This window comes from Tinamus guttatus, unplaced genomic scaffold, assembly GCF_059628265.1.
Source record: "Tinamus guttatus ecotype Peru unplaced genomic scaffold, ASM5962826v1 Tinamus_guttatus_pri_ptg000241l, whole genome shotgun sequence".
Taxonomy (NCBI): Eukaryota; Metazoa; Chordata; class Aves; order Tinamiformes; family Tinamidae; genus Tinamus; species Tinamus guttatus.
Window position 1 is genome coordinate 1,304,416 of NW_028288775.1, and position 26,750 is coordinate 1,331,165.

Genomic DNA, 26,750 nt, shown 5'->3' on the forward strand with positions numbered 1-26,750 from the left:
CCTATAATAATTTGAGCAGAAGCCTATGTAAAGAATACAGCTTGCTTAACATCAGAAGAAAATCTCAGATTATATTAATATTGAATTTGTGAATTGAGCCCTTTTCTCAACAAAACAAATTGGAATTTTACCAATAATGCCATTAGTGACTCTCCTTAAAATATTGTTATCAATTTGGATATGCAGCAACATGTCAGAAATAACTCCTTTACACAAGCCAATGAATAGTTAACAGTCAAAAAGATATTGCTGAGCCCAACACCGGTGGCTGGAAGGACACAGAAGCTGGAAAGCAGAGAGAGAACACTGGAAAGGTTTAAACTGAAACGGAGATGAGCTTGTAAGGAGGATTTGGAATGTTTTTAAGTAAAAATATTCATTCAAGACATCTCTCATCTTGCTATGTCATGATGTGAATTTCTAGCTCTGCACATAGTACAACCAATGTGTGTTTCAACATCAATGAATTATTGTTTGCAGCCAATAAGAAAACTGTCTACTATAGGCAATTTCCACCAAATCTATAAATCTGGCATTAAATTGGTCTGATAAGTAGAACTGTACTTTACAGATTGGTCACCTTACAAAGCTTTTCCAAAGTAGACCCATATGCACCTCTTCACACTACAGAAACTTAGATGGGTGCACACAGACTTGGGGCAAATGAGAAGGGTTCTATTTGAAGAGCTTTTATGTCAGTAGCAAACTATAAAAACACAATGCAAGGATTAGAGGAGGAAAAGGACACAAATCTGGGGCAACACTACTTTTTCTTTTTTTTTTCTAATTTCTGAAGCCTACAACTACTATTCGATGCTAACTAAAACATTCTCATCAAAAAAATACACAGGGGAAAAAAATATATGGTAAGTTCTTCTCTTAATGGCCTAACATCTGTATATCACAAGCAATATCAAGAGGCAATAAAAAGAAAGGCCAATATGTACAAGGACAGACATAGCTATTACTGTGTCTGCCATTACTCCCAGGGAATTCAAAATCGACTCACCCCAACAAAACTGGGAAGCATGAAAGCACAAACAGAATTTAATGACTTTTAGAGACAAAACAAATACGTTCATTACCCAGCGAGATGCTTATGAACACCAGAACATATTTCCTAACTTTACAGCAATTACAGAGTAGAAAGCCTGGTGTGTTGAATCAGACCAAAGAACTCAATAAGATGCCTAAGTTACAGCAATCCTGGCACAGTTCACAGCATCAAATTGCAGTAAGTGTTTCCTGTTATTTCCAAACTCACAATGACCTGCGAGATTCACACTGCCTGTCTGCATCAGAACCTCTCCTGATCGTTCAACCCATGCCTTTGGCTTTAACAATATATATATCAAAAAAAAAGATGAAGCTGTATCACTTCAAAGGTCTTCAGTTTCTACGCAGCACTCACTAAGAGAGAAAATTTCTGCCAGAAGTGACTTCGTGTTTAAGAACACATGTGTACGCATGTAAATAAGTATGTATGTATAGGTTGATGCATGCATATATATATATATATATATATATTTCATAAGAAACTGGTATTTGTCAGAATGAAGGCTAGACAGAAGGAAGACAGAATGAAGACTGGAAAGACACTTGTGATTACCTAAGTAGAGCATCAGTGATTTGACCTGGTAGTGACTCTGGGCTAAAATCTATGTGGTTCAATCCACCAATTCAGTTGTCCGCATATAGACTTTGAAAGGAACACCAGAAAATCCTCTAATTTGCATCAAATTCTTCTCCCTGTGCGGGTGAACAGATAGCCTTTACGTGCTAGACTTGCAAGGCCAAGACATCATTGAATCCATTTTTTGCCCACTGCATAATACATCAACTTGAAACAAGGCTAGGGATTGGCACAGGTGGCACTTGGAACCCATTAAATAATGAGACATATTTCCTAACAGAATAAACGCATCTCTGGACTTCCTCAGATCATGCCGAGTACATCACAAATTTCAATCTTAACCTATCTAACCTATTTAAACAGTTCCAGTCCAGAGAGGGTCCCAGGAGAGGACAGTACCAGTTCTGATGAAGACTTAGGGAATGCATAACACACCTGTCCTTTGTTCAAGGAACACCAATGTAATTCACAGCAATTGCACTTCCTATCTCAAAGTTGCACAGCATTAGAATAATTCACACATTATTCTAATCATTCTGAGAATTATGCACAGGTTAAACAAAACAACATGCTATCCAAGACATCTATGTTACTGCAAGGAGCTTCATATCATATTTCAGGAAGGTGTCAATAAAGAAAATCATTTCCAATTTTGTTAACACAATCAGAGTCATAGCTGGCCAAATTTTAGCATTTATCCTATCTCTTCCAAGGTAATTAACAAATTTTAAAGAGATCTTATGGCATACTATGAATGGAAAGGAAGGAGAGATGCTATTTTGGCAACTTTCTGATTATGCTATTTCATGATGGGGATAAACAGAATTTCTCAAAAATAGTTGGGAAAGAAGTAGGGAAAGTGATTTATGTAGAGTTTGTGTTACTAGTTTTACAGGTGGGAGAATTAAAAACACAGGAAGACTGTGTTAAAAAGCAGGAAGACAGACAGATCGGTAGACAAGGTCTTTCCCTGAACTGGAATAAGACTTACAACACCAAAAAAGAGTCTGGGAGAGAAAAAAAGGGGTTCAGAATAAAGTGGGTTATTAGAAATGACACAGTTTTTCTCAGGAGAGATGAATCTGAGGAAGACAAAAGTGACAACCACCTTATAAATCTGGCTCTTCAGTATGAACTAGTCTCACAGCACATTGCAGTGGAACAAAGGTGAGACAATAAATAGATGGACACATTAAAATACAGGAGAAACTTTCTTAAGCAACAAGGTGGGGATTCATATAAACAATGCTTAGGCAACTTGGTAACAGTGTCCATGGCATAATTAAACTGGGATGGATGAGGCCAAAGCCAACACCAGAACTGGCATACGCGGTGGAATCAGTGCAGCATTTAACTCAGCACCATGACACAGACTGCAGCCAATTTAGCCTCAGATGACGTAGCGAGACCTCCTGCAAAGAGCTTATGCAATAATCTGGATTCACGGACTAATAATATTTTGCTAAAGGTTTGGTATTTTATTCCTTTTGAAAATATTTTATTTTGCTTTTTAAAATAATATATGCCTTAACAACTTTTGAACTTGTATCCTGTATAGATGTTTCATCTGCAACATAGTTTTGTGGGAATGAGATCTAGTTTTGCTCCACAAACTGTAGTCTGTTTACCTCTTTGTATACTTTTAGCATGACCCTTAAGTTAAATGGTTCCAACCTATTCAAGTGTCTCATCATTACAGAATTTCTTTCTACATATCTTGTCATTGCTTCTTGACTTCTACTCTGCCTTTTTGATAGAGCGATAAATATAGACATCGGTACAGCTATATCAAATTACACATCTATAGGTGTATCTAAGTATAGGTGTATCTAAGTATAGTATATATCTATAGATAGCTCTTAAATATATAGATAGGAGATAACTCTTTGATATAAAGTTGTCATTAATTAGAATAGCATTAATCACTGTACTTCAGGCCATGTTATAGTGCTGAGCTAAACAAAGCGTCACCTATCAGGCATTCTGACACTCCTTTTATTTTTTCTCCCTGATCTGGCCTGTCCATATGCATATATCCATAGAGGATACAGAACAGTTTTAGTGAGTCAAGCCTAAAGTATGCTGCAAAGAAACTTCAATGAAATTTTATCAATGTTGTACGAGGTTAGTTACCATTGAAATTTAAGACAGTACACTTTGGGAGGAAAAATATCTGAAAAACAGTATGTAACATTGGTTCCCAAACTGATTTTATTTTTAAGAGTTTGCAAGAAAAATAAACATTGTTATAAATAGCTTGGAGGAAAACTTGAGTCGAAGTATAACAATGACACAAAAAGTAATCAAATTCTTCAGTATTATTGCATGAAAATTAGAATTCAAATTACAAGCAGTAAAAGGAAGAATGTAAACAGTATGGAAAGTTAAGCTCACATGATTTCTTCATATATTCCTCTGAAGACTACAGTAAGAATCCCATCAGAAATAGGATTATTGACTAGCTAAAATTTGAGTGTGATAGACAATAACAAATTATGTAATACAAATGGAAGTAACACACATTTCTGTAAAATTAGAATAAATGATGTGTACTTAACAGAGATGCTAACCTTTTAATGGGAGATGAACTTTCAAATTAAGAAAAAAAATATCACAACAAGGGAAAACTTGCTTTTTATTTTAGCCCTGGCTAGAATTTAGATCACATCACAACAGGAACAGTGAGAAGACACGTAACACAGCAAAATTTGGATTTAGAGTTTCTCTTAAGAAAAAAAAAATTAACTCCTTGAAAAGTAGAGTGAGGCAGCTAAGTACTTCCAGAAGATAAAATATCTTAATAGAACAGAAATTATAACAGAAATAACAGAAAAATCATACATGATCACCATGATACCATAGAACTCAAAAAGAGAGAAACTTGACTCAGGACTTAGGACAGAATCTTCACATCAATTTAAAGTACAAAAGCAGGCTAGTATTTCTTTTAAGATTTTGCCCTAATGGAGAAAAACTGCATATTTTAGCAGCTGACAATCAATCAGTTTCTTTATTATTTTATTTCTGAAATTCTGTGGAGTAGAGTAGCATCTTTTTCCATTTTTGTTGTTTGCAAAATACCAAAAGCTAGTATAAATTTGTTACAACTAAGTGATGCCCACCTCTATACCTATTAGGAACTTGCAAAAGGATTCCTCCAGGACAGCATGGGAAGCACGATAGTTCCACAAGAGTTACTCCTCTTTCCGCTCATTTCAATTTTTGTCATTTACAATCAGAAGATGATCTAGGTCTTGATGATTTCTTAGCGTATACATATATGTAATGATATTTACTAACCATTATTAAATCGGTTAATTCTGCCTTAGGGCTCAAAACAAAATAATTGCATTGTCCTTCTACCTCAATTACTTGAAAATTAATTAAAATGAAAACAGAGTTATATAATTATTTTTGGTACATTATACATATTCTTAATATTTTTTTCCAATAACTATGCAAGTCATGACAAACAGAATTGTTGGCATTCTGTCATCTAAACCTCCTGTAATTATTACAGTTGGGGAAATTACCCTCAAATAAGTGCTCTCCTCATGGTTTTATAGCAGCCTCGTGGTTTATAGGCAAACCTCATCCCAATCCCTGGCACTAATTTTCATCAGTACCTCCACATCAACTTAGAGTCAAAACATCTGGGATCTGTCATTCTTGGTTGAAAACAGGATTCTGGAAAATGGAGCCCATCAAGAAATTCAAGAAGCAGAAACCAGGTGCAAGTATAATGAGGAAAGGAGGTGACTGAAACATGTTTTGTTTGGCTCAGCTAAGGCATTTTTTTCAATAGCACAGTAAGAAGCACAAGTCCTCTGAATTTGCTTTTCAAGTTGAGTAATTTTAATCTATTTCCTAAGAAAACAATGCAATATACCCTCATGTTATCCTTCCATTTCCTTTTGAACTCATTGACCAGTTTCCATCAAATCTGCTAAAAGAAAAGAATTAAGATATGAACTTCCTGAAAGCCCCATAAAAATCGGACTGCAGTACTGGAAAGAGATCCAAATCCATGCATACACTGAAGGAGAGAGAGCGGGAAGTTGGCTTTTTATCCATGCTAGGAAGTAAAATATGGAAATACACACGTAATGAATCAGCACTTACACAGCTCTGAATGAGGTACAATACACGTTTCTATCTGGGCTAGATATAGAAAAACAGGTGGTGTGGAAGTTGCAAAGTATTGGGGTGGTGGAAGATGCCTTGCACAAAATAAGATGAAATCAGGCTTTCTTAGTCCCAGTGCTCATGAAAACAAACACTTATGGTCATTCCCCAAGCCATTTTCTGCCTTACTTTCATGATAATTTCTTCCCCTGTTGCTGTGGGACAAATTTAAAAATAATATTCAAAACATTACTGCATCTTGGAATTAGTTTAAGTAGACATTAGGGTATCTTAACTCAAAAGTTTTCATTATACTGATCATAAAATGCTAGAAATCAAGATATTTAGAACAGGAAATGGAACAGCAGGAAAACAGCTTTCAGGAAAGCACAGTTGTACTCATAAGGGTACCTTTAGAAGGCAGGGAACACTTTAGAAAGCAATATTAAAGTAAAATGAAGTTAGAAACACAGCCATCTTTTAAGAAAAGAATGTCAAAGGCAAAAGCTCAAACTACGCCATCACTTAATTTAGTGCTACTAAACTAAACAGAGAGAAGGTCTCAGCTGATGTACTCCATCCAGGTTTAAGTAATGCTTTTTGAGAAGGAAGGCATGAACCAACTGGAGACATCTGGAAAGAGGACCACAAAGACTGGTCAAGGAAGTTCTGAGGAAATAATGAAAGAATTTTAATCATTTAGTGTAAAGGGAAGATAAAATCCCAAGGAGTGAAAGAGTGTCTTCAAAAATGTAAAAGGTGACTGCAAGAGGAAGGGAATAAACAGCACTCTGGCCAGGAAGTGACATCCTTCAGTCATAGCAAAGGACACCTAAACCAGACAAAAGGAAGAACTTCTTATGGATAAGAGCAGTTAAACATTAAGCTAGATCAATAGAAGTGTTTATGTAGAACATAAACAAAACTCTGACAGGAATATACCATGTATAGCCAGGACTAATATTGTCTAGGAAGAGATATCAGAAAGCAATTGTGCCAGTTTCCTGACAAGATGCCATCTCAAAATACCTTTACTCTTCCTTTTTACTTTAGGTTTAAGAACTCATAATTATGTGAAATGTGGAACAGAAAAGCCCCAAGTTGCTGAAAATAGCTGACTTTTAGCTAACTTTTTCCATAGATAGAAATGCAAGAATATACAGATTTCCTTGTAAATTTGGGAAGCACTGAGACAGAAGATCAGAGCTTTCCTTCTCCTTAGCTGTGTACAGTGCAGTACTGAGCTAAGTCTAGGCAGCAGCAGACAGAAGGCATGTGCTGAACTTCTTATCTAGCATACGAACTCCTGAGCAACCTAACGCATTTTTATTCAAATCAGGAATGATGAAATGTATGTATGCACCCGTATTATTTCCCAAATACAAGTGTTGGCAATAAAACCCTGAAAGAAGCTCACTATCTTGGAAAGAAATGCAATTTCTAAATCCATTAAAATACAAAGATTTTAAAGCACAAGAAAAACATATAATCTCATATTTCTGGAAGAAAAGTAGTTGTTTAAATTTGTGTATCATAAGTAAAACACAAGTCAAAGTAAAACTTCACAGAGAAGATGAAAAATCTTTCCTTGAAGGTGATTGGGGGAAGAACACAAACATTATTTGCAGAAATCCAAGCATTTAAATTAGAAAAGCTATTGTGTTTTGATGCAGTATTCTAAAAATAAGTATTTCTTCCTGTATTTCAATACAGCATTTTTTATTCTTGCATTAAAATCTTGGATTTTTTTTTAAAAGCTACTATCACTGTGGCTTATAAGCAGATGAAGTTAGCTTTGTAGCAAATAGCTCCTTTCCTCCTGACTGCATTATATAAACAAGTAAATGAGTTCATAAGAAAGCTGTCATGATCCTAATTAGTAATAAATCCCAGAAAATGTATGTTTGCAGAACACCTCATGTTTCACATCTATACTTCCATATCTGCAAAAAAAGAAAAAAAGTTTCATAGAATTTCATAAAATGCTTAAGGTTGGAAGGGACCTCTAGAGGTCATCTAGTCCAACCCCCCTGCACACACAGGATCACCTAGAGCACGTGGCTCAGGACTGCGTCCAAGCAGGTGTTGAAGATCTCCAGAGAAGGAGACTCCACAACCTCTCTGGGCAGCCTGTTCCAGTGCTCTGTCACCCTCACTGTTAAAAAATTTTTCCTTAAGTTCATGTGGAACTTTCAGTGCTTCAGTTTGTGGCCATTACCTCTAGTTCTGTCGGTGGCCACCACTGAAAAGAGGCCAGCACCATCTTCCTCACTGCCTCCCTTGAGGTCCTTATAGACACTGGTTAGATCCCCTCTCAGGCTTCTCTTCTCCAGGCTGAACAGGCCCAGCTCCCTCAGCCTCTCCTCACAGGGCAGATGTTCCAGGCCCCTGATCATCCTTGTGGCCCTGCGCTGGACTCTCTCCAGGAGCTCCACATCCCTCTTGTACTGTGGGGCCCAGAACTGGACACAATACTCCAGATGTGGCCTCACCAGGGCTGAGTCTCTACTCAGGATCACCTCCCTCAACCTGCTGGAGACGCTCTTCTTAATGCACCCCAGGATCCCATTGGCCTTCTTGGCCACGAGGGCACACTGCTGCCTCATGGTCAACTTGTCATCCACCATGACGCCCTGGTCCCTCTCTGCAGAGCAAGTTATAAACAGGAGCATGAAATTAGGGTTATAGTCTTCTATAGTACCTTCTGCGAATTTATTTGTGCAGCCGGGCAAATAACTAGCAATGAAAGATGCAAATTTCTCTCTCAACTGCAATGGAGAAAGATCTCAAATTTCTTCTGAGAACTTCAGTTCACCCAGTAACTACACACTAATGTTGTACCATATAGCAGCGATAAATATTACCTAAGGAAAATCTGCATGTGCAAAATAAAATCACCTTACTATTACATCTTATGGTACAAATCAATTGACACAGAACCAACAAGTCTCAGTTACAGTGGGAAAAATAATTGCTCCGTGTCTCACATATTCCCTTCCTCACAAAACCTAAGGAGCCACTCATGTAGGCAAATGTTCAGGTACTTCAGACTTCACATTTATTTCTAAAATAATGCTAGGGAACTCTGGTAATCCTTTTGTGTTTTACATTCTTTTCCATTCCACGAGGGAAGATCTGCTTCCCCTCTTTCTCATTTAGAATCTTAATTATCCAAAATTGAATTAAAGTTTTTATGTGCCCATATAGACATCTCCCTTATGGGCTAATGGAATGACTCTAGCCTGTGTAAAAGATCTCTTGATACAAAATCTGGAATGATGAGAGGGACAGGCAGAATAAGCACCATAACTCAAGAGTATATGCAATTTAGCTCCCCTTTTGGGACCAAATTCATAGCAGATATTACAGTTATCTGCCATTTTCAAAATTATTATTATTATTCCAGTAAGTATATGTCATAATTCTATGCATTAAAGCTAACTTCACACAGCATAGCAGCTGCTGGAAGACTGCAAATATGCTAAAAGACTATTTGCAGTCTCTATATCTTCACTCATTTTTGCAACATTCTGCTCAGAAGGGAGATGGAATATCTTGGAACAAAAACCAGTTAGAGCTGCCCCAACAAGGACAGCTTATAAGGCAGTAAAAGCAAAGGTCTGGCTCTGTCTTGGGTCTTGCCTACATTCATGCAGAAGGAGATGGGAGCTCTCATCCCCTATCCAGGGCTGTAGGCTAATCCCCTAGTGCATTAGGGGTCCTAGCTTGGAGTCAAGCTGAAAGAGAAATAAATGAGATGCTGAAGTTTTTCCATTTGGATGAAAGAAGTGTTAAGACAGTTGAGAGAATCCAAGGATAAGGTAAATGCTCAGTATACATGTCCATTGGTGCTGCAGTGTGGGATATGCTATAGAAATGTACAGTGAAAAGTGTCTCTGAATGGTACAGCAAAAAAGTTATGCCTACTTTATAAGCAAAGGAGAAAAGCATGCAGGGAGTTTATATGGCTTCATGTTAAATACACTAGAACAAAGTACTTGAATAAATTCTGAGTTCAGGTAATTCATTTATGGGTTTGCTTTAACAAATATATGGCTGCTTCACTTGCACAGAATCACAATAAACCGATGTGGGTGAAATACAGTATCCACTGGCTAGAACAGATCAGGAGCTTTTTTTTCCAAAACAAACAAACAAACAAAGAAACAAACAAAGAGTTTCTAAACTCTTTCAATAACTCCTCTCTCTTTTCAAAACGAAGAGTTTCCAAACTGGGATTCTATCATAAACACATTGCCATAAAGGTAGGTTAAGCTCTATCACTGAATGCCAAAATTGCTCATCGTGTCAGCCAACTAACATGACTGGGTCCTACATTATGCCTGGAGAGCTGAAAGCACAACTGCCAAACAGTGCACTGGTAAATGAAGATACACAGAAAGGTAAAGGAAATAAAAGTAATTATGTTTAAGGCTCAAACTCTCATACATCTGCATTGGAATGGAAGTGTCAAACATTTAAAGCACCCTCAGTAAGGTGCCTCACACTGGGTGGAGCATTTGCATTAAAATAGAACATAATCTTTGGGAGGGTAAATTCATAGAATATTTGTCATAGGCATTCCTGAGCTGTCAGGAGAAAGGATGACAGGTCATTGAATTTCAAACTTTTTTATTTTCAGTAAGGGACATTCTAAAAATCTCATCACTTAACTTGCAAAGCAGAACTGAATTATTTTGAAAATGCCATCTGTGTCCCTTAGTCTTGGTAGTGAAGGACAGTTAAGTTCTAGCAATTGCTTCCTGTGTTATAAATACTAACCTCTCATACCAAACCTCAGTGGAACATTACAGAACGATTGTATTGCTAGAAAAACTGCAGCTCTATCATCTCTCACTAAAATCCACCCCATTTCCCTCCACCCTCACTGATCTGTGTGTCCATCAAATCTGCTTTTAGTTTTTTAAGAGAGATACTGCAATGACATTTCCCAATAAATACTAGGGGGCACTTCTGGATTTGTAAAGGGAAGAAAATTGTAAGGTTAAAGTATATTTGTGAAGAATGTGTGCAAAGATGGATTTTAGTACTCTAGGTGAACAGGACAGAGTAAGGGTGTTGCAACAGTTGTCAATAGGTTATCCTAGAACTCTCCTGATGGGAATATAGCAGAAAGCTGGCAGTGGCAGCCATGGCAAGCACGGCAACTTTTCTTTGCTCTGATAAAAACATTCAGTCAACACTGAAGTATTTAATTTCAGAGTATTGCCTCTTAGTATGCATGCTGGCTTATGAGTGATTCATGTTTCTGCGGCCATTCCCTAGCCCATCCTGTTCAGTCGTACTATTTTTTTCCAGTATTTACAAATTAAGAAAGGAAAAAGTTGCCTCCTCCCTTTGAGCTTGCAGCTGTTTCCCGCCTCACACCTTCCCCTCCTTGCGCCATTCCTTCCCCCTCCGTTCCTTGCCTTCCTCCTGGCTGACATCACCTGCCACAGTCTCACCCCATCCACTTTTCACCTCCCCTTGCGGCTTTCCCTCTCTAGCCTCGGGCTACCCCAGCACCCCTGGCGAGCCCAGCACTCCCCTGACCTAATTCTCACAGCGCATCTCGCTGCCTCGGGCAGCTCCACCTCACTCCACCCCCGCGCTGCCTCTCTGCTCACTCCTCAGGACAACCCGGCAATCCAGACTCTCCAGTTCAACCACTGCTTTATCTCACCTCCTGAATTTCCACCCTGACTGACCAGTCATCACCTGAGACAGCTCTCTGTCACTTCCACTGACTGCCACCAGTGTTGCTCACCTTGTCGTGAGGTGAGAAGGAGCTACCGAAGTTCATGCCTACGCTCCTCTGATTCCTTGCATGTGATATTGCCACTTGAATAATTAAAAATTGTACCAAGCTGTTCCAGCTTTCTTCAGAAGTATCAGTTTCTCATAACATATGTGAAAATGGCACCTAAACTGAACTATTTACTTATAAGCACAACCTGCCTGGTTTATGACATATATGTCTTGGTGCCTAGCTGATGAGCAATTTGAATGTACTGCCTAAGGAACCAATGGAAGAGAGTGTACATATCATGCAGCTTCAGAACTAATTTTCCTTTTCCAAAAGTACTTGATATTCATATGTGAGGATCTCTTTATGGCAGCTCTAGGGAATATTTCAAAGCCTTGGCAATGTTCTTACCTAGTCTATTTTTAAAATTTTTACTTATGAGCTCTGTTAAATCTTACATGGTGAATGACAAAAAAGCAAAAATTCTTGTTCAAAGAAATTCGGTTTTGCAATGATCTACCAGAATATGCAAGTGGATAAAGCAAAGGTGTGGCACCTTGTTTTAGCCATGGATTAAATGAAGCTAATAAAAGAACAAGGATCTAACAGATCAAATTACAGAAAAAAAGAAAATCTTTGTCCAATAATATAGAAAGTAGTACTGATGCATTTACTTCTACTACAAGTTTCCAGAAATTATGCCAGAACATTTATCAGGTTTTGTAACTAGCTGTCATAATGATCTGATAGGTAAATATGCTTCCTATTCCAAGAATATTATTCACATATGATAGATGCTCATCTCATATCTGTGCTGAAAAACTGCATTGCAAATCCCATGCAAGATTTGTGGAAAATTACTGGTTTTATTTGACCACACAGGTAATCAGGCATGTAGCAAGCGTCACACTCTACAACACTGACTAAAATAGGCTTGACATGTCATCCATAAGCCAAAAGCTGTATGAACTGGAAAAAAGGAGTAGTAGTCACAGTAATAGTAGTAAACAGTGAAGTCTTCAAACAAATCATTGTTAGCCAATGATGGTTAATTACTGAGACGTGTCATGGTATCAAGATTTTTTTTAGCTTCCCTGATACCTCCCCCCTCTACCAAAACACCCAAAGAATCCTCAGATCCCTTTTCAAACTATGCTTCTGAGAGCAGAGGCCATGACTATGTATGTGTGCAAAGCACTTTATCAGGCTTTCAACACTACTCAAATTATTCTACGATACTCCTGAAAACAAAAATCTTCCAATTGTGATCCCTTAAATCATAATTAAACCAAAGAAGAAGTACTCAAAGCTCACTAAAATGCTTAATCATTATTCTTCAACCCAAGTCTACGGAAACTCTTAAAGGGTACAAGGCAAGCACCCATTCCATTTCTGTCCTTACCGCTCCTAACTGGAATTCCCCCTAGAATGCCATTACTGCACACGTGACATACTTGATTAAAATGATGTGAACCGAAATCATGCAAAATGGGCAAACTCCAGACAGATGACAATGATGACTTTGATTTACCTCACCTTTGGATCAGAGTCCTCTAGAAATGAAGAGCTGACATTCTGAATTAGAACTATTGTAAAACGTTAATAATTATTACTTCGAGCTTTACATTATAATTTTAGAATCTTTTACTTAAACTAAAGTTTAACCTGTAGAGAAGTGTCCCATAAGAACTCATGAGAGATAAGGCCAAAAATCACAAGATACACTTACCTATCCTGGCATATCAGTAGCAATTAGCTCAGGAGACCGAACAACTGCATTATACTGTACTGATGACAAACCACTCACATTTTTGCAAGAAGTGGAAAGATGGTGATGAAAAACATCAAAATTTGGCTTAACAGATATTTAGATTTATAAGGTACTACTTGCATGCATACCAAGTATTCTACAAGAAGAGAACAGAAAATGAACTCTTTATCTCAGGAAGCTTACAGCCTAAATAAATTCCACAGAAAATAGTGATAAAAATATTTGTGAGGGAGAGATGTGTTAAAGTAAATAGAGCCATGAGACTTTGAAAGTAATAAATTCTTGGTTTCTACATGCATATAGTGTTGACTGATGTTGGTATCAAAGCGACACACTGACTGCACACTGACCTCCTTTCTACAACAGATTCTCCTGTGTGTGAGAGGAATGAGTTCACACTTGAGCTTCTCTTTCAACAGAGAATGTGCTGGGATTTTTCTCCTGTGCTAGGCAACCTACTTTAAGGAAAGAGGCTGATATGCCTTTTCTGACTGAACTTGGCTGACGTTCCCAAACTGTTAAGGAAACATGTTTTGTTTCAATAGGAAACTAGTCCAGAAATAAGAGACACTGTTAACTTTCAGAATGAATATGCACATACACAGCTTAGTATTATTTGAAACTGTGTAGTTTTGTTTTTTATAAATGTCCAAACACACATTTTTGACACCTATAAAATGATAAATAGCAAACAAAAATGAGCAGGTCTACCTGATGCTATAAGAATTGAAATAACTTATCATTGAATTGAATTTTGTTTCCTAAATATTAATTATAATAAATATTAATTATAATAAATTATAATTATTAATTATAATAAATATTAAGATTCCTATACCAAAAATAACAGGATTACAATGCTCCTTTTCTCATCAAGTACATACCAAAAAGGCAATCTTAGTGATAACAATGACAAAACCAAACTAAAACATATCCTTACATAAAGGCACACAATTCTCAAACCATCTGCAAAACAAATTCCAGAAACGTCTCCAGTTATACAGAATTACAGATATAGAAAATTACTAAATAGACTTTTTGTTTGAAAGTTTTTAAGTATTTTAAAAGTACTTACTAGTAAAGCTGTGTTATACCTTATGATTTTGCTTATGTTGTACTGAAACCATAGAGAGGTTTATGCCTGTCTTGTCAAAAGTATCAATTAGTTTGCGAGTGGGAGGGAGAATCAAACTGATAGAGCTCCATTTATGATCTGTCGTGCCTGATAATGCTTTGCCTGTTTTGCCAGTTACAACCAAAGTGTCTTGGTGACACTCACACTTGTATCATCTCCAGAGATGGATCTCTGATGGAAAAGTCACACTGATCTCCTCCGCAACTCAGAGGTGATGTCAGGACTTCTTTTATACAAAATAAGGTAGGGAGAAGAAATCTAAGAGCGGAAACACTGATGAATTGTGAAGGGAACCTTGCTGGAAATGAATAGCTGTACCTGTGTGAATAAGATATACAAGGAGGAAGATGGAAGGAAATTGTAAGCATCACTTCACACTGAGCATTTTACACTGTTACTGCTGCTGTAAAAAGAAGTCTACTGCTAGGTTTCTACACCAAGCTATGTTGCCCCAAAGGCCAGGAATATGGGGCCTGCTTCCTTACAATAAAACATACAGTAAAAGTACATACACCTTGCAGCCCTTTTTGACCCTGTGTATCTCAGGTTAAACAGTGTCATCAACGGCAGAATTTCATTTCTCTGTCACTGATGGAAAAGGCTTGAGGAGGCCAACTAATTCCTGCCCGCTGGTTAGTGCTACTCTGTAAGAGCCCAGCTTTTCAGAGAAGCCCCATACCTGCAACTCCCACTGAATTCAATTAATTCAGTTTGATTAAAAAAAGCAGGTCCAGAGGCTATTACAGTAGCTAAGGAAACCAGCTGGGATTTGATAGACTTGGGATCTGGTTCTTCTGCATACAGCAGAGCTGTTACTGCTTTCTACTGTAAGTTACAGGACCATTTATGGCTCCTCTTGTCCCATCCCTCGCTCTTACAAATCCTAGAGGTGCAAATACCGAGAAGTAAGCAGCATCTTTTCCAAGGATACTGTAAATTACACCTCTCGGTGCAAAAGATTTAACCAAAGATGAAAGTGAATTTTATCAAAGCTACTCATGAGTTTCTGGAATACTGGGCTCCTGTTGCAACATGTAAGTTTACTCATAAGCACCTTGCAACCTCTTACTAATAGATACAGCCTAACCAATATTTCATACTATTGTACATTAATTTATCAGATCCATTAATACATATTTTCATTCTTTTCTGAAATTAAAGAGATATTATAGAATTGATAAGTTTATATTCCATGAAAACATGTAGATTTTAAGAACAAACAACTAGGCACAGTTTATAGCAACAGCTCACACATTAGAGAATGAAACAGATGAGCAAAAAGGATACTCTTCTCTTTAAAAGGTGCAGGCTTTGGCAAGTACTTGTTTTTGTTTTGAAATCTTTACTTATTCCTGCTTGACTATAAATACCAATTATATTTTAAAAACAAATATCTGAGTTCAACTTGAAGATAAATTGTTAAGAAAGTTAAAGCCAACAATGACTAACAGACAAAGTATCACTCATGTGGCATTCTTCCTACATTATTTTAAAAAGTAATTTTACATTTCTCATTCTGTACATATACATTTCTCAACCTGACTATACACACAAAACAGTATCTACTTTGCACCATGCAATACATATTCACTGAAATGCACCCATGCAATATGCAAAGCCTTATAGAAATATAACTGTTGGTTCTTATATAATTTTTAGCAAGTAAAAAGAAACTGAGAGTGATTTCCAATAGGTGAGGGGTGATTATGATTAAAAGGGAGGAGAAAGGGAAAAGATGGATCAAAACACAGTCTGGAGATTTGTTTCCATTGTGATTAAAATATCTTCTTGCTCACCCACAAAACAAAACAAAAAACCCCAGACCAAAACCAAGGCTTCGCTCTTGGAGATTAGCACTCCCTAATACTTGCCAGAACCTCCCAAACAATCTTACCACCCACATATGGAAGAAGAAATGCAGCTTTTATAACACTTATGAAAGGAAAACAACTAGTGACAACCTACTAGAGCAGTGCCTTATATAAAGAACAGACATATATACAGTTTTGTGCCAGAGACAACCGAAAAAAAGAAGAAAAGATTTCCATTGATATTTCCCATGAGCATGCTTTGAATAGAGGGACCGATAAAGGTACTCTCTTGCAGAAGAGCCCAAGAATATACAAATGGCTGCTGCACATCCATGTGTAGGCTGACAATTTTGCAACTGCAAGAACATCAGCCAAACTAAAGTTTCAGATAGCTACCAGTGAGTCACAGAGAAAGATGCACAGCAGCTCTTCAGACCACATGAATCATGGGAGTGGAAGGAAAGCAGAAACTCAAATGGAAAATCCTGACGGAAGCAGAGTGCAACATGATGTCAGCTGAAATGACTACAAGTTCTAGTTCCTTACCATAAATTTGTCTTTCCCTTCTTGGTAGGGTGAGGGGGAAAATAGGTTTCATGGAAGAGGGTGAGTGATGGAACACATGCCAAAACCTCTGTCTGGCCCAATGAACAAATTCTGAGATGACTGGAAGAACTGGCAAAGCATTGCTGTCTTACACCCGCACTGGATCCTCTCTCAACAATTAAATTGAGTGTCAGCAATTAGTTCCAGCAGGAGCAACTTCAGCCCCAGACTGCACCCAGCATGGACATCAGCTGCTTTGACCTGGCATTGTTAAACACAGACTAACAAGGTCTTTGTATGAATCAGGGAGAGAATCACCTGGCCAGAGCACACTAAGCATTACCTTGTGCTGAAGACACAGGCGCACATAAATGGCATCTGCCCTGGGAATTCAGCTCTTTATCTTGCAGTTCAGCACTAAGGATATGTTGCTGAACACTCCAGCTACCTGGCAGAATTGATATATCCTAAAGTATAAAACCCTCCTGCTTCTCTCAGGTCTGGCATACCTCACTTGTGGTTTCCATTTCGTACTCTGCTCTTTAAAAGACAATACTTGTCCTCCCAACTCAATATCTGTCCCAAAATGGCAACTCTCTCACAGAACTGCCTCGCTACATCGTCTCATTTTCTGTTTTTTCTACAGAAAAATTAACTGCCAGGAATAGCAAAAATGGCTCTGCCTGAGCCACTGGTCCTTGTAGGGAAATTCAGTTTCCTCTTTTGCGGCTTGATGCCACAACCTTAGCTACAGTAAAATAAGTCAATTTTCTTTAAAAATAAATTAAGAATTAATAATCCATGACAGAGTTCGTATTTCTGTTGACTGCAGAAATACACCTTCAAAGCATGATAAACTAGAGGCTCTTTATGGGATTATGTATTTTTGATATCCTATAAAAAAGGTTTTGAATCACCACTGTATACTTGCAAACAGCAGGCTGTGAGAGGCAACGTAATGTTAACCATCAGTCTGGCTGAAGTCTAGTTTATAGAGATGCAGACGGTCCCTACACAATCATTTTCTTATAATTTTGTCCATAATGTTCATAAACTTGCTTCTGCAATGGGATGCAGCCAGCAACATACTTGGTAGTTACAGTAGGTTGGAAAAAGAAAAGAAAACAAAAAGCTGCTGGAGATGTATGTTGGGTAATGTTGGGCAATGAGACCAAGGAGACTAGTCACCTCATGGTTTCTTTTACCTATTGTTTCTACTGCGCAAAAATAAGTGGCTATGCAAGATTTTGTCTTCTACTCAAGGAGAAAACACAGTCTTGATCTAGGAATTCAATACATATGGGCTGTGAAAATAGCCAAAAAGCCTAACAAACAAAAAACAAAGAGAAAACTGAAGAACATTCCTAAAAAGGCTCTACAGCAGTGTTTGTTTTTAAAAGAGAAGGGTGTCCTAATCATCCACGAGATAACAGTAATATTTTGTTTCTTTTACAGCATAAAGGTAACAAAGCACACAGTTGCTGTCCAGAGGAGCATATGCTGCATGCTCTTCTCCTCTTTCTACTACTAATAGCAACAAAACATAACCCAGACGCTTAGAAGCACTTGCTGGCCCTTCACTTTAGACACTGACATAGTAAAGGATGTAAACGCTTTCACAGATCTGGAGGAATGGCTTGCAATTTTGTAGAAAAGATTATTTTTTTTTGCTACTCTACTGAAAGCATTATTAAAGCTGGCCAAGACTGCAGCCTCTGAGAAATCTTCATTTGATAAAAGCTTGCTAAGAGATAGACACTGCAAGTCCCCTAGTACCTGGGATGGGGTTGGACAAACTAAATGATATTTCCCGACAGATTGTTGTGCTGGCAGCTTCTCTGATACTGGGCACTGAACGATGCTTTCCAAGCTGTGCCCACACAGCATCAGAAGCCTGAATGGCATTTATAGCTTACATGCATTACAGCCTTATCTGGTAATTACCCAAAGAAACTGCACTGAACTTCTGTATCAATTCTGTCCATTTTTACAGTCATTTCAACTAATTCTTACCAGAGAAATGCTGCCTCTTTACATTACAGAATCAGACTTGCTTGGTTGAAAGAACCTTTGAAAGGTCTCTACTCCAACTCCCTGCTCAGAGGCAGGTCAACACTGAATCACAGCAGATTGGACAGGGTTTTGCCGAGTTAGGTACTGGAAACAGAGGTCCCACAGTCTCTCCAGGTATCCTGTCTCAGTGTTTAGTTATCGACATCTTCATCTTTTTCTTCCATATATGAAACCTCTTCTGTCTTGATTTATGATCACTGTCTCTCATTCTCTGGTTATGTATTTCAGAGACTCAATAAAGAGCCTCATTTACTGAAAATATTGCGTGGCTGCTGTTAGGTCCCCCCCAAACTGTCTCTTCTCCAACAGAGTAAGTCCAGATCCTGCAGTCTTTGCTCACGAGGCAAGCGCTCCATCCCACTGACCACTCTGGTGGGTGTTCACTGTATTCACTTGTTTATTAACATCTTTCTTGCACTAGTGGTCTGAACCTGTATAATTGTATTCAAGCTGTCATCTACGAAGTGCCAAGTAAAGAGGGATTGCTATACTGACTATGCTCCTGTTAACACTGCCCAGGATGCTGTTAGTTTTCATCATGGCCAGGCTGCACCACTGCTTCAAGTTAAGCCAGCCATCCTCCAAGATCGCAGGGCCCTTTCAGTAAAGCTGCTCCCAACAGTCAGTTCCCATACTGCACCAATGCACGAGTTACTCTGTTCCAGAGGCTTGACTTTGCATTCATACTTGTTGAATTACATGATGATCCTGTTAATCCCTTCCCCTAGACTGTCTAGATCCTCCCCTCAACTGTGGTGGGCTTGTCCTCAGACATATTGAGTGGCCCATGCAGTTTGGTGTCGTCTGCACACTTGGTAAAGGTATATTCTGTTTCCTTCTCTGGGTTATTGATAATATGAAGCAGGATAGGTTCGAAGATAAACTCACCTTGTAGCCAGCCTCCAAGCAAAGTATGAACCATTAACCATTGCCCTCTAAGCCTGATGATCCAGCCAATTATTAACCTATATAGCAGTCCATCTATCTAGACTGTAATGACACAACTAGCATACCAGGTTTGCACTGCTGAAGTGAAAGTGGATGACATCCCCCATTCATAGATTTAGTTATTTCCTCATAGAAGACAAACACGATACACCATTGGTAAATCCATGCTTATAATTCCCATCACCTTTTTATGTTCCTTGAAACAATCTTTGCTAGAAATGATCTAGAAATGATCCACCTGTTGAAAACAGATGCCTTTCATCTGTCATCAGGGATTTGCTTTGACATCTTCTCAGAGATGATAGAGAATTACATCAACCAGCTCTCTCAGCACCCTTGGAAGAGTTCCTGCATGTCCCACACACTTACATGGGTTGAGATTTCTCAAGTGATCCCTTACTCAGTCTTCTTCCACTACTGGAAGCTTCTCTGCTCCTTGAATCTGGTGTGAGTTATGAACCCACAGAGACCTGGGAGATTTTGTGGGTGAAAATTAGAGTAAAAAGGCAACAAGTACCTCAGCCTTAGCTAAGTCCACTGTCACTAAGTCACCCGACCCATTCAGCAATGGGCCACATATTCCGTGCTTATTCATTTACTATTAATGTAGCAGTAAAAGCTCTTTCTGTTGCCATTGATGTCCCTTGCAAGCATCCAGGCTAGGTGAGCTTTGGTTTTCCTAGCACTAACCCTACATGCCCATCCAATGTTTCTAAATTCCTGTTTTTGCCTGAAAGTGGCCTTTATGCACTGTAGGTCAATCAAGAATTCCTTAAAGACCTGACATTCTTATTGAGCTCTTTTGCCCCATTGACTATCATTTGCTTTCCTTTTGTTTCTTAGGCCTCCTAAACCAAAACAAACCTTTTGAGTTTTTTTTTTTTTTATACCTGAATTTAGAGATTTCCAGGTGTCACCAGTGATTCCAGTCCTACTGAAAACCTTCTTGCTATGCTATATAAAAGAATCCTAGCCTTGCATGTAAAGTCCCATATAACAAACGTAAATCATTGCTACAAGAGTTCTTGACTGCTTGGTCTGCCTACAACATCTGCTGCATCTCAGTTTGCTGAAAGAAGTCTTTTGTATTTCCTGCTTCCAATGCATTGAGCTCATCACACAGCAGGGTAGATGACAAAAAAAAAGGGTGTGGAATTGAAGTCTGTGATTAATAGCCAAGATTGCTGGTGCAAAGCAATGAATTTCTGGGGCTTGAAACCAAGGAGAACGCCAGAATGGAGTACGATGAGGTCACGTCTGCGGTGCAGCTGAGGTGAAAGTTTTAGTAACTGGTGGAGAACTCAGATTGGAAGCCAACTCTCAATATCCTTCAGCTGTCACTACCACTATGAAACCCAGAGGGACCACAGGGATTGCGCTTTCCACTAGAACAATTGAATAGGTCCAAAGAGGTTTAGTGCTGCAAATGAACCAGACTGAGGCCAATTAAGTCCTCTTTTATTTTGTTTTTACCTCAAGCAACACACAAAAATGAAGAAATTTCAGAAGAAATATTCCTGCTAGTAGGTCATTAGTGTTGCAGAGTTGAGGTTGCAAACATTTCAAAAAGTTGTGGTCTATCGGCCACAAAAACTCCCTCCTTTCTCTTCTCTTATCAATATGCCTTACACTATTCTAATTACACATTTTACCTTACTTTTCCACACAGAAATCATTAGTGTTTGTATTGAGTTTACATTCAAAATGTCCTAGTTCTACTAACTACTGCAAAAGCACATGAAGTAAACACTATATATTTGAGAGGACAGAACACAAAGGAATGACAGGATACGTTTACAGCATGCAGGCAAGTTACTCCTGTGAGAACAGTTAAACGGCATTTTCCTCTCATGACTCTTTTTTTTTTTAAAAAAATCCAAATCATGTTTACTTTAAAATCTTCCTTTGGGGAGTAAGCGACACTGTAGTACGGAAAGGGAAGAAGGGAAGCAGGGGAGCAATACGCATGGAAAGGGCTGAGAATGGCTGTTGGATTATATAGTATATTAAAAGAGTTTAGAGGATCAGATATCTGAATTTTAGAGCCTCAAATGTCTGACAACATTTTTGTCTACTAAAGTAAGGCGGGAGGAGGTTACTGGAATTCCCTGAAAGCTTCTTTTGGGCTTCTATCATACTTGGTGTGGAACACAAAAAAGGATGAATCTAGGATTAGTTATATATTGTCTTTTTTTTTTGAAGATTAAAAGAATTAGGTGCTTCAAGGCACCTAAGGAAATGATTTGTCAAAGAAATAAAACTGCTGGATAGGTATTGTAGGAAAAAAGTTCCCTTTGGACAAACATAGCTACTGCTTTGATGCACAATTACTCCTGCAGTTGACATGCAATAAACAACAATAGTTTAAAAAAAATCGCCTGGCTACTGGAGTTAGATAATTGAATAGATTAACTGCTGAATTGTGGTTTGAATAAGGACAGTGACAGGCTACAAGTCTGGAAGAACATGAAGCATCTGTCTGTATTAAAAACACACAAGAAAGGAAACAGATGGTTCATGATCCATCTCCCAAAGCTTAGGTCCTTCTGTGCTCCAGCTTCCAAAGAAGACAGGAATGGGGATGTGGTCAGACCTGGTTTCCACTACCACATGGGAGTTGGTATTACCAACTACAACTGAGTCAGACTTAAGTCACAGGAGATAGTCAAACTGCTCTATTATCTCTTCCCAAAGCAACAGCATCGCTTCCGACAGGATGCCTTTCTGCATCTATCACCCTGCTACCTCTCCTGCCCTCCTCTCCTGTGAGGGTTTGCTACAGATTGCTAGAAGCAAGGAGAGCCTCCCTTCTCCCCTGCATTTGCTCATCCCTGATTACACTCCCCAGTCCATTAAACAAAATCCTTTGTTCTGGGGTTTTTGCTGTTTCAGAATGGCTTCTCTCTTTCTGCTGTGTGCATACAAGTACAAATGCTCTTATATACTTGGGATGCAAAATATGTTGTTCCTGAGCCAGCTTCCAAAGCCAGCATTTCTAAAGCCAGTGCTTCCTGCAGGCTCCCTAGAAAAGAGGGTCATAGAACTGATTTCTGCAAAGCCTGATGTTCCAGTCAATCCGTTGCGTGTAGTAACTCTTGCCACATCCTCCTGGCTTAGGAGCCTTCTCTGTGCCATGCCCTCCCTGCAGCCCCTGCAGCATCAGTTGCCTCTCTTGCACGAGGACACCTCCCTCTCCAGCCCTTCCTGCCAAGTAACCGAGCTTAACTAAGCCCAAGGCATTCAGAATTACTGCAGGTCTCAAGCACTAGAGCCAGTATCCTCAACCATGTCCCCTGAGCACTCCGGCATGACGTTTCCTTTCCTATTTGAGGTGTCTGAAGATGAGATGATTTACTTAGTAGGCAGTGAAGCTTGTATGTGCACGTTTGTATGTGTGTGTGTGTGTGGCTGGGTACAAGGGAAAGGTGGAGAAAGAAGAGAAATCGAGAAAGGGAGGATGACTCTAATCATGATAAACTAGGTCTGCCTCCTGCACAGGCTTCCCTGTGCACTCAGATGTGGTTTTCCCTGCACCTCAGATCCCAGCTGCAAACTGGGGAGAAGAAAACACCTCAGTGAGAGAAGAGAACACCTCAGCGAGGTGCTGAGAACACAAGCCCATGAGAAGACAGGGTGATGTGCCCCTTGTACGGCACTAAGCTGTGTAAAGAGATCAAGCATGAAGGAACAGTACCTATCCCTGCAAAATGGGATAGAGTGTAAGCACCAAACAGGGCGAGGCAGATGGGGTGGGGAAACAGACCAGACAGGAACGGGGAGATTCCTACCGGGAATGAGATTCCTGTTTTGTACAGCACTCTTGTCTGTTATTGTTTCCGTCTTTCCCAATCTGTGTTTGAAGCAGGAAGGGAGGGGAAGTAACGTGTGATTCTCAACAAGGTCTAATGCAGCTGTACCAAGGCTGGCTCGAGAAGCCTCTGGAGCCTGCAAAGCTTCCCGGCTTCCCCATTTCCTCTGCGGGCAGGGATAGGTACCCATCCTTCCCTGCTTCTCTCCCCTTGCACACAGCAGGGCAAAAACCCTTCTCCTCCAACCACATGGTACTCAATGCAATTTGTTAGTCTAGCAGGTGCATCTATTAATGTTTTCTTCATGTCTTTCCCTTGCTTTTAGCCCAGGCTTTACTTTCTTTTCCCTCACCCTCAGGAATAATTTTCTTTGCTTTTCTGGCCATGCCTTTTCTGTTAAGCAGGAAATTAATCCATTCATGGAGTTTGCTGATAAAACATCATCACATTTGCAACAGGTTAGCAGTATGTGAATGGCAATTCCTTGAAATTTGTTTATACCGAAAGCACATGTTTCAGACATTATAGCGGCCTTGACTGTGATATATAAAATTATGTGAAGATATACATAATAAATAAGAAGAGGTTAGATTAGATTTCTGGGCACAAATCCCAAAAAGGCCTCTTTCATCATTGCACAAGCTTTCTCGCTTTCCTCATCCTACACAGGGCAACGATAAGGAAACACCCAAACCAAGGGAGACACCTAAAGCCAGACCATCATTATGCTTCACTCTGGGTGTGCCTTCATTAGAGTGCTAGGTACATTAGATCCCCATGCACCTAGGTACAAGATAGCAGTTTGTAAGATCCAGGATCCCAGTCACATTCCCTGTCTCTAGCTTTCTTCAGGTACACAACAGAGATGCTAAGATGTCCAGTGAGCACTGAGGCTCAACAAGCAAGCTCTCTACTCCCCTCACCTTCACACTGTAAACTAAAGCCAGCCTTTCGCTAGTCATAGCCAGACTTTCCACTAATGGCCATACCAGAATTCATAATTAGGACACTTTAACGTGGACACTATGTTCCCATCCAGAACAGGTATTGCAAGCAGGCTACATTTTAAAATCTGAGCTCTTTTGTCAAAAGAATACCTTTGGTTTTGTGGTTTGCTCTTTGGGGTGCTACATGCCAGCTATTCCATAAAACATTCGCATAAATGAGAAGTTGGTTTCAAGGAGAAGAGCTTAAAAAAACAGTAGGTAAACTGACTCGGATTTTAAGCACTACAGATGCTGGCAGTGTAGAGAATAAGCTGCTAAAGCAGGTGAGCAGGCATTAGAAAAGTAGCTATTAAACCAGCCTTTCAGTAATATAAGCACAAGGAAAAGACAGCTTTTCCCTCCTGCAGTTTTTTGGTCATTTTCATACATCAGTAAGTCATACATTAAAAAACATTCAACACAAACTTTAAGTTGATAAAACAGCTTTCCACTAGTGATTCATACATCACAGAGACAACTCCACTACTGCCTTTAAAAGGAAGCTACTACCTTGCAGCGTCCATGTGTCTGCTGTGTTTGATACAAACTAGAAGCTAGTTAGTCGACAAGACCACCAATACATTAACCAAGCACCTACAACTCTTACTGGAATTCAGAGTGACAGAAGAAGTGCCCGAGATTACAAAATTTAACACATAAGCCAATGTTGTATCAGCTGTTCAATGAAGACCAAGACCTCCATAAAACTAGCTTAGGAAGTAATGTTGTAACCGCCTAAGTGATTTCAATATTGAAGCAATTAAGGTAAACAATTAAATCTTACCTTAATTCCTTTCGTAACGCCATTTTTCTTAGAGATTCCACTTTTTAAGAGGTTATTCTGTTTCTGATGATGATGTAGATGTCCATTGCAGACAGCGCTGGGATTAGCCATCTGTTTAAATTAGTCAGATTCTCCGTTCTTAAGGGTGTCTCTGGTCTTTCTACCGTAAAAAAAGACAGTGGGACGCGCAGATAAAGTTCTGAGTTAAGGCCTGAAAGGTATCCAACTGGTCTGTCAGGATTTTCCAGGATGAGATGAGGAACTATCTTTTGCAATATCTTAGAAACTGCTTCTTTCATACACCTTCAGCCCCAGCAAGCTAGAATACTAAATACATAGCAGGAGATGTACGCTTAAAACTTCTGAAAAATGCTGCTCATTGCTGGGTATTGTACGAACACTGCTTTTATGAGTCAACAAGACTGCTGCAGCTATCAAGAAGTGGGTGGATTCAGAGGCGGAGACACTTAAAGATATATTACCTCCAAAATACCTTCCAGTGAGGAACAGTGCATTACACTCAATATAGAGCTATTTTACCCCATTTGCAGTACAAGAATAAAATGTTTTGAAAATTTAAACAGAATAATCTTTAAAATTGCTTGAGTCACCTTGCTAAGAATGGCTTAAGAAAATGGTATTTTGCTGATTAGAACAGAAGATTTTTTTTCTCTTTAAAAAAAAAAAAATCTCAGATGACAATCGTGCAAGGAAATGGAAAGGCACCTTAGTATTGAAAAGAATTCTTGATCTAGAACAAAAAAACAATTTATTTGGCTCCATCCTATAGATTCATGCACATGTGTTTACTAGAGTGAACTGTCCCTTTAAACTTAGTTTGCCTAGTAATAGGATGAAGACTGTGGTATTATAATTAAGGAGAAATGGACTTTTATAAAGTTTGTCAAGGCTATAAGCTGTTAATCAAATACAAAACTACTATGCAGGACTATGTACATGCTTGCTTTTTTGGAACAAGTTCTTGTGTTTTAGACTTTAGTGGCAAATTATAAAAGTGTGTGCTGTTTTCTCTCTGGCAACATGCGATTGAATCCCTTCCTCCCCAAATAATTAGAATTTGTGTGGAGACAGATTAAAGGAAAGCTGTATTGTAATATCCTTTTTAGAAAACAGCAATAATGAAAGGCTAGGATAATAAAAAAAATGGAGTGTTTTAATTAGAACAATAGCTCATCTTGGCAATGAGATGTAGTGATGTACAGAAAATGTAGGTAACTACTGCAGTATGAGGAACACAGGAGATTAAATGTTAAATGAATGCCTGTAAAAACATACAGGGAAAAATATTCCATGAGTTTTGAAAGTTTGTCTCAGCCATGTAATGAATTGCTAAAGTGTTTCCTCTTCTGGAGAGAGTTGCAC

The 26,750-nt window shown here is 38.8% G+C and overlaps 1 protein-coding gene across 1 annotated transcript in view; it reads right to left on the reverse strand.

Annotated features, from left to right (window-relative positions):
- Positions 1-25,925, reverse strand: part of SPTLC3 (serine palmitoyltransferase long chain base subunit 3) — an 83,009-nt gene extending 57,084 nt beyond the window's left edge. Inside the window, exon 1 of the mRNA XM_088525998.1 lies at positions 25,368-25,925. Within this exon, the coding sequence (XP_088382124.1) occupies positions 25,368-25,478 (111 nt within the window). The 5' untranslated portion in view covers positions 25,479-25,925. The remainder of the gene's footprint in view (positions 1-25,367) is intronic.
- Between the last annotated feature and the right edge of the window lie 825 nt (positions 25,926-26,750).